A 9,366-nucleotide genomic window follows, 5' to 3' on the forward strand; every position below is an offset into this window, starting at 1 on the left:
TTTTTTTTTTTTTTTTTTTTTTAAGTTATAAGCTACCCCGAGAGTGTGACTCGGGATTACCACTTTTTGCAGGTAAAATCGACCCTGAGTCAGGATTACCGCTAGGGGGGTTAATTTAGTGCTGGCGGGTCTTTGAATTTTTATCCCAATGTATATTCTTTGAAATGATTAAAAACAATGTTTTTTCTCTAGTATTTTATGTTGTTCATGTATGGTATGCCTTGAAGAGCTATTAAATACAATCTTCTAAAACGTGTTTAAGTGAAATAAGGAATTAAATCTCAAGTGGTTTTCCAAGCTGTGTTATTTAGTGCCTAATACATCTCCTACTGTACTGATTGCATACTATTATACATACATATATTTTTGCTTGAATATAATAACCCTTAGAACAGAAGGTACCCTTTTAGGACATTTTGTTATCTATGGTGATGGGCATTGGCCAAATGAATGTCAGCTGTTTGGGCAGTACATTGCATCAGCTTAGTACTGGCAGTTTATAGTTTGGGAATCTTCCCTACCTTATATTTTATCCCTTAAAATTAGTATTTTACTTTTTAACTTTGACTCTAACATGTAATTCCCAAAGTAGGCCCCTACTTTGTTCAACAACTACCCAGGTTTCTATCCATCTGAAACACTTATGGAACTTTAGGAATGATTTTGAGAAGTATGCCTGTTGCACAATGGGCAGGGTCAGAGATCTTACAAGTAAATTAGCGGGCACTATATGCAAGATGGGGATGAGAAATGTATGATGCTGGGCAGTATGTTTACAAAAGAAATGCAGAGACTATATTCGAGGTCAGCATGTGCAAGGAAGTCAAGTACATGTTTTAACAGGAAACCGTATTTGCAAAAGACAATTGTGGAGGGTATGACCATGGGTGTTATGTTTAGCAGAGGAATTGTGGAGAGTATGATAGCTGGCAGTATGTGTAGTGGAGCAGTACTGAAGGTATTATAATAGGTAGTATGTGCAGAAACAAAGTGCTGAGGGCATAAAAACAGGCAGTATGTGCTGAGGCTTTGACAGAGCTGGTGAGCCTGTAAGAAAATGTTCCTCTTTATTGCTGTCCTGCTGTAAATTCTGGACTGACAAAACTGGTAACATTCTATCCAAAAATTGGTGTCTGTTAGCTCCTTATTCACCTGGGTTTGTATTTTTTTTTAATGCAGGAGCAATTCACAGCAATGCGAGATCTTTATATGAAAAACGGACAAGGCTTTGCATTAGTGTACTCCATAACTGCACAGTCTACATTTAATGATTTACAGGACCTCAGAGAACAGATCCTGCGAGTCAAAGACACTGATGATGTAAGAATTCTTTTAAAATAAGTATCTGATTTTGTTTTGTGTTTCTGACTCTATCTTTCTCTCACTTTCTGTTATTCTGTCTTGGTTTGAGGTTATTATAATGTGTACGAATGTTATGTTGTTGTACTTCCTCTACTGTTGTGCTCTTAAAGGTAAATGCAGCTTAACTTTATTTCAGTTTGAGTAGATGCTTTAGAGTAATTCTTCACAATGTCTCATTTCTTCAATTAACTAATTTGCAGAGATATCTGAGCTTGAGTTATCAGATGTGCGCATCTTCTGTGGTTAATGTGATAGATTCCAACTCTTAGGGCTCTCTTTATGTAACAGGGAATCCTAAATTCCCTAGTGAGAATCAATTACTGACATTGAAACACATAGACTTGGAAGATTCCCACAAGGAATGTTAGATTCCCTGTTTTATAAATAGAGCCCTTAGGTTGTGTTTATTTTTTGTTATTTGTTTCACTAAAAAATGGAACTGGAAGATCCGGAATACACAAAAATGAACAGGAAACACCAAAACTCCTAGGGGAGATACTGCTCTCTTGGAGTAACCCAAACATAAAATTAACCAGAGGTTGATTTAATCTATCATCCTCTATCTATAACTTTAAAATAACCTTTGCCTGGACTAGGCCATTATCCTCCAGTGATATAGTGTCTTTGCAAGGCGGCAGTCTGTGTCTAAGACCTGCTGCTTTCATTCATTGCGCCACCAGTGTTCTTTTTACACCCATTTCCCTTTGGCTCTTTTGTATTTCAATGTTTTTATTGGATTTTAAATTATACAACACAAACATTTTTCCAAAAAAAAAACCCAAAAAAACCCAGAAAAAAAAAACCCAAAAAAATAAAAACATAATTATAACAAGAACAAGAACACATTGTGTGTGCGCCAACAATTGAACCGTTTGCTCTGCAGAAATGTCCATCTCGTCCATGTATGGCTCTTTTGAAAACACACACCGTTCTGTGCTTAACCAAAGGGAGAGAATGTTTGTAAAGACATTAAGGGTAATGTCATTCTAGTGCTTCAACGGTTTTGCCTAGTTAGGTTTTGTTAAACCTTGATACTTTCATTTTGTTTGCACTAGTTACATTCCCTTGTAAAGCTTTTAAGTAGTAACCTGGTGTACATGTCTGCTAGGCAATCGAGAAGCTCCTACAAAAACATATACTGCACATCAAATAAATAACATTGAGGAAAAGAAAACCTTGCAGTGTTGTTGGCATTATTATTTTCCTTTTGCTATGATTAGCTTTGCATCTGTTTGCTATTTCTCCAGAAGGGAAAAATGAAAGTTGTCATGTAGTCTGAATAAATTTATCTTCAACCTGTGCAGCAAGGAGAATTACTTTTTACCTGTTTAACAAGGAATTGGCTTGCCTGATCAGTCTGAATTCATTACTGCCCAGCACATTGTGGTTTGAAGTTTACAATCAAATGTACATATAAAATGCATTTAAGTGTGTGTGTTTACAATCAAATGTACATATCAAGTAAGTGTGTGTGTGTGTGTGTGTGTTCATTCTCTACAGTTATTGAGTTTAGCTTTTCTGCATTAAAGCATTGCTTGCTTCTCTTTTTTCAGATTTGTTTGTAGATTTGTTGAATTGATCATTTTAGGTCATTTTCTGTATATAGAATAGATGTACATTTAGCTTTTGGAATAGTTTGTATGCTGCTGCCTACACTTTGATAAAACTGCAGTGGCCTAGAAAGCCCACAAGGTCACTTAACATCTTCTTTTATATTCCTCCTTCTAACAGGCTAATAGGGGAAATTATGTATTGTAATATATTGTATATATTTCATATATATAATATTTGTTGTAATATTTCATATATGTAGAAAGCAGCATTTAGTACATATATTTGTCTGCATTTCTTGAACCAAACAATCAAACCCTCTGCAATGCTGTTCTCTGCACACCCTTAGAAATAATAACGAGAACTAAAATTACTTTGCTGCAATAATTGGAACATGAAGATCCCTCAGAGATCAGCACATATTGGAAAATGTTGGTGAGCAAACTCAGTTGCAGGTTTGTTCACACAGCCAAAAGCCTTGAAGAGTTGCAGACAAAGGTTTGGAGAAAACAGGCATTTAAATATTTTATAAACATACTCAAACAATCTGTTATTTATGGTTAATTCTGTTTTCCTTGCATTCAAATTGATTGAACCCATTTTTATCTTATATATATTTCAGTTAATGTTTTTCCCTTTTTTAGGTGCCAATGATTCTTGTTGGGAACAAGTGTGACTTGGAAGATGAGAGGGTTGTGGGCAAAGAACAGGGGCAAAATCTAGCTAGACAGTGGAACAACTGTGCATTCCTGGAGTCCTCTGCCAAGTCCAAGATTAATGTCAATGAGGTACAATTGTTTAGATATAATAAAAACAATACAAACTTGGAACTGCATGCTTGTATAGGTTATATACACACACAGTTACCTACTCATCTGCTGAAAACTATATATGTCAGGCCTACTTTATCTTGTAAGTCAGATTTTATTATCTTTTGCATAAAGAAAATATTTCTCGTTCCAGATTTTTTATGACCTTGTGCGACAAATTAACAGAAAAACTCCTGTACCGGGCAAGGCACGCAAAAAGTCAACATGCCGGCTGCTTTAATACACAAATGTGCTGTAGCTCTGAGCCAGGTATGTAATGTTGTCTATTTTATAAATTAGATCACCTCATTATCTGTGATATTTTAACGTGATGATTGCAAGTTTGTAAGATTGTAAGCAGCTTTGTTCATTTAAAATTTAAAATTTTAGTGCTCGTTCACACAGAGCAGTTGACAGGAAGTACAACTAATTTGTAAACATCTGCATTCACCCTAGCTATCCCTGGGGGTAAGAGCTTACCCCCAGAATTATTGGGAGTGCAGGAGTTTTAAGAATCCTCTGTTAACCAGCCCTCAACATCCGTAAAGCCCTTGTTAATTATTAAAATAAATGTGAAGTTTGAAATCCCTTGGTTTTTCCTTTGGTGTTTAAAGGCTGTGCAGTTGCAGTGTAATTTTCAGCCACTTATTTTAGCTTTTCAGGGCAGACCACTGCTTGAACCACTTCCATAGACTTTTAGCTCCTCGCTATTGAATACTCCTGGACACCTAACAGTAGAAAATGAGTGCATGAGAGCTGTTCAACATGAGATTGACAAACTACTTTCTAAACTTGGGTGAATAGTACTCCTGTACTATAGAGCAGGTATTATCAGTGCATATACAGTTAAGGAGATCATTTTTCACCTACCTCATTACAAATAATATTCTTCTTTTGTTGCAGGTCTGAAGAACTGTTGTCTAACAGCAGTGCCAGCATTCCAAGTCAAATTACCCTGTCAACAACTCCAATGGACTTTCCTGTGGTGGTACCCTTTATAATATGGATGGAAGTTGCAAGCTCAGATTGTGCACCATCAGACCCTCCCCTCCTAAAGTCACGAGAAAGATGCCTGCTTTGAAATGTACTTCACGTATGCAACTGGGAACAACCGAGCCCACATCCAGTATTAGTGCTAATAGAGACATTGTTCCCCCAACAATGTTTTCGCACGTCAGAGAACGTGTACTTTATTCTTTCACAAGCCCTTCCTTTCTGTCGGAGTATACAATGAAAAGCACCACTATTTTAGCATACTAAACAAGAAAGTCCAAAGAGCTCTTCTATAGACTACTCCTGATGATCTTGCATCTTTGGTATTTGTAGCTTCTTGTAACTATTATTTTTTTCCCTCCCTTCAAAGAAATACAAGAGCAACATTAGTTGTGTGTGTACAAAGTGCTTCTCACAACTACTATCTTTTTGTTTGCCTTTCTTTCTTTTCCTTCATTTTTAGGGAATCCTGTGGAATCTTGTATTACACCCCCTTCCCCCTTCTGGAAGCAGAGGAGCGGTTATAATAAATTTATTTCTTGTAGTCTTTGTTGAACACTCAGTGTTTAATATTTCTCTGGAGAGACAGACATTTTCCTCCTCTTTTATTAACCATTTCCCCACTCTTTGTTTACATAAGGAATACTGTTTATAGATGTGTATACAGTGGGGGTCTACAACAAGAAGTGTATATTTTAAAAGTTCTTTTTTTAATGATTTAACAATGTTTTGTAAATCATTTTCAAGCTTCTGCAGCTGTAGATTCTCACTGTGAGCCTTTGCCCTCCCCTCTTGCTTGCTCATGCATATGTGTATTTGCAATACCAAATATACTGATTTAGTAATTTTTCCCGTCAGTGGTTGTTTCACATGTGTATTGTTTTGATTGCGTTGTCAAATGGTGGAAGAGTCCAGTGGATGTGAATGTGGGACGTAATTTTTAACTCCTGTGTTACTGGTCACCAGGCCTGTGTTGCAGTAATTAACTTTTTTTTCTGCTGTTTTATTTATCAATGCCTTGTCTCCTTGTATGCATTAACATTTGGGTGTAAAGATTGTGTATATATCCAACAGGGAACCACAGAAATTCAGTTGACCAACCTAATGCTACAACTGCTTTGAGGTGGCCAAATGTAATCTAAGAAGCCTTAAATAAAGTGGTGCAATTTTGTACAATTTAGCATCAGTTCAATAAATTTGGATTGCCATGCAAGGGCTTGCATTATATAACCATCTCCCACTTAGTTTATGCAGTATATTCACAGTGCTTGTTAACAAACCTGACATCACAGATGTGCACTGTATACATTCTACAGCCTCCTTCTTTTTTGTGCCAATTAAAGTGTTGCATACAGGCCCTCAATGAATGGAGCAAAGTGCTTTTAAGTGGTCAAGGAATGTTTCATTGGTGTCGTTTTTTTCACTATACTGAATGATGCATGTGGAGGTTTGACAAATGGGACTTTTTTTTTTTAAATTGCAAATTTAGGGTGAAGAATTAGGTAATTTGATGACAGCTGCTCAAGTGAGTTGCAGGTGTATGTGTTCACAGCGTGCATTAAAAGTCAATTATCACCTTTGTTTTCCCTCCGCTTTGTTCTGCCCAAGCAGCAAACTGAAGGATACAGTGGACCGAGGATAAATCCAATGTTATCCCAAAGTCTTCATGTGACTTAAAATTGTTACTCCAGTCTGTCACCTAACTCCATTTTTTTCCCCGTTGCTTACAAATTATATGCTTATTCCACCCCTTAACAGTTTGACATCTGAACTCTGCTTATACACAGACAAAATCAAAATAAAATACTGTACTTTCTTGTATGCAATAATGTCTCACAATCTTCTGACTGAATGGCTGTGGCATTTCTTACTCAATTCTGTTTGCTATCTGTATGTACGTAGCCACAACAAATGTTTGAATCTGTAGCGTCTGTTATAAGCCAAGAGTTTTATCAACCAAAATAATAAAAGCTATTGGATTTACTGTACAAATTATTCAAGCACTCCTATAATGAATATTGTATGTTTAAGTACAACAGCAGGCAGAACCCAAATACAGAAATTGTGTCTGTTCTTAGGCAGAATGTTTACTAGTTTCAAATAGAGTACATACTTCTCCATTGAATACCACAGCTACTAATTACTAAGAAATTCTACTTGCATAGAATATTGAAGAAGGGACACTTAAAAGTTATTAAGGGATCTTACTAGGGCAGTCAAAATCAGAGAATTTTTCTGTCAAATATGACCACGACACAAATAGGGCCTGAATCGCCAGATCCCCAATTGTTGGCATGCCCAACATTTGAAAGTAGACCTATACCTCCTTTTTTCTCGGGTACCTATACATCTGCTGAAAACTATATATACTTGTTTTTGGAAAACAAGTATATTCTTGTGTTAAAAACACAACAAAAGAGTGCTGGGGTTTTAGGGGTTTTTGGTCCATATTCACATGATGGCATCACCTAATTGCTTCAGATTTGTTGGCTGTCCATCCATGATGCAAGTCTCTGGGTCCACAACATCCCAAAAGTATTCTATTGGATTAAGTTCTGGTGACTGTGGAGCCATTTGAATACAACGAACTCTTTGTCATGTTGAAGAAACCAGTTTGAGATGATCTGAGCTTTGTGACATGGGATGTTATCCTGCTGGAAGTGGCCATCAGAAGATGGGTACACTGTGGTCATAAAGGGATGGATATGGTTTGCTAAAATACTAAGATAGGCTGTGCCAGGTAAACAATACTAAGGCAGGGGTCGGCAAACTCCGGCCTTTAGGCCAGATACGGCCTAGCGGGTAGTTCGTTCTGGCCTAACGCTCCCTGGCTGATCAGGCCTAATGCTAGGAACTGCCGGAGGTCCGGTGCCGCCTCCTTGCTGTTGCTCCCCTATTTACCGCAACCGGCCTTGATACTTCCGCCGCCACAGTAAATGGGTAACGCTCCCTAAGGGTAAATCCCACTCCTCTGCAATGCATACAGAGGAGAGGGATTTCACCTCTGTAGGCATTCCCTGGTGGGAGCAGAGCCATTAGGGTGGGACTCAGAGTCTGGCCTAGTGTGCTCCCGCCCACCCTTGAAATGGCCTAGTGGCCATAAAAGTTTGCCGACCCCCGGGCTAAGGAAAGATTCCCCACAACATTACCACACCACCACCAGCCTTGAACCATTGATACAAGTTCCAACCATTTGAGTATTGAAGCTGAAACGGAGACTCATCAGGCTGGCAGCATTTGGTGAGCTTGTAACAATTATAGCCACAGGGGCCTCATTTAGCTTACAGGAGTGGCACCTGGTGTGGTCCCCTGCTGCTGTAACCCATCTGCTTTATGCAGTAGATGGGTTACAGCAGAAGGAGAGATGCTATTCCACATACATCCATTGTAATGGATTGTTAAATGCAATACTGCCTTTCTGTCAGCTTAAACCATTCCGGCCATGCTCCCTTTTTGGATCATTCTCTCTATAAACATTAGAGATGGCTGTTCGTGAAAATCTTAGCAGATCAACAGTTTCTTATCTACTCAGACCAACCTGCTTGGCACCAACAAACATGCCACATTCATAGTCACTTAATCACCTTTCTTCTCCATTTTGAAGTTTAGCAGGTTGTCCACACAATTGTCTACATACCTAAATGCATCCCGCATGATTGGCTGAATTTATGTTTGTGTTAAAAAGCAGTTAAACAGGTGTTACTAATAAAGTTGGCCAATGAGTTAATACCCAATGTAGCTCATTAAAATATCATGTGACCCTGTGAGTCCACTCAATATAACATAAATCCGAGGGAAAGAAAAAGTTTCTGACGATTGTTTTGACTATTTTTAATATTTCTGTGTGATTTTTATTACCTATAATGTATTCACAAAGGCCCCATGATATTTTTATTAGCAAATTTGGGAATATGTCAAGGTTTTGACAGCATATTAATAGGAAGCTCTTGTTTTTTGCAGTGCCATTTTTTTATGTGAAATAAGTCACATGGAGTGATTCACCAGTTCCTCCATACTTTAAAGTACTGGGTATAACCTTCAGCTGCCTGTGTTAGACAACAGTGGAAAAGATAAGGCAAAATATATATTTGCTAGGGAGGTGACCTGTATGTGCAAGGTTCACTTTAAAGAAGATATAAACCCATTTACTATAAATGATGTCCATCTAAAATATTGATATGGTGGTTAAGAGGCAACATGCGTTATGTACCGTGATTTTGGTAATTTAAGGCTGAATGAATTACCTAACAACATTTTATCAACAAAAAAAGGGCACAAATATTGTTCATACTGCAATATTTATGTGTTCTAGAAACAGCCCTTACATGGAGTTCTGGTAATAATCCAGATCATAGAAGTTGTCATTGTTGGCCATTATCTCAGACTTTAATTTTTGGCCGGTTTAGTAAAATTCCAGATTATTAGCGGGAAGCTCATGAGTTGTAAATCAATCATCATAATTAGGTTGTAATATTTATTTTATCAACAATTTCTGCTTTTATTAAAACCATTGTCTGGCATTTTGCTGTACACTCCACATGGTCATTTCATTAAAGGGAAACACTACACTTTAGATAGACCAGGCCTGCTTTGAGTGGAGTTTGCATCCCTGCCTGGTACCTCACATGCTACAATGGCTCAGAAGATTGTT

General features: G+C 37.6%; 1 protein-coding gene across 1 annotated transcript; it reads left to right on the forward strand.

The window, feature by feature from the left end:
• Positions 1 to 1,162: 1,162 nt before the first annotated feature.
• Positions 1,163 to 6,707, forward strand: LOC140321086 (ras-related protein Rap-1b-like). The gene is made up of 4 exons (XM_072397966.1): positions 1,163 to 1,320; positions 3,558 to 3,701; positions 3,877 to 3,992; positions 4,626 to 6,707. Exons 1-3 carry the CDS (start codon positions 1,174 to 1,176, stop codon positions 3,961 to 3,963), a joined length of 378 nt encoding a protein of 125 aa, XP_072254067.1. The 5' UTR covers positions 1,163 to 1,173; the 3' UTR covers positions 3,964 to 3,992; positions 4,626 to 6,707.
• Positions 6,708 to 9,366: the final 2,659 nt, after the last annotated feature.

This window comes from Pyxicephalus adspersus, unplaced genomic scaffold (assembly GCF_032062135.1).
Source record: "Pyxicephalus adspersus unplaced genomic scaffold, UCB_Pads_2.0 Sca650, whole genome shotgun sequence".
Classification (NCBI taxonomy): domain Eukaryota; kingdom Metazoa; phylum Chordata; class Amphibia; order Anura; family Pyxicephalidae; genus Pyxicephalus; species Pyxicephalus adspersus.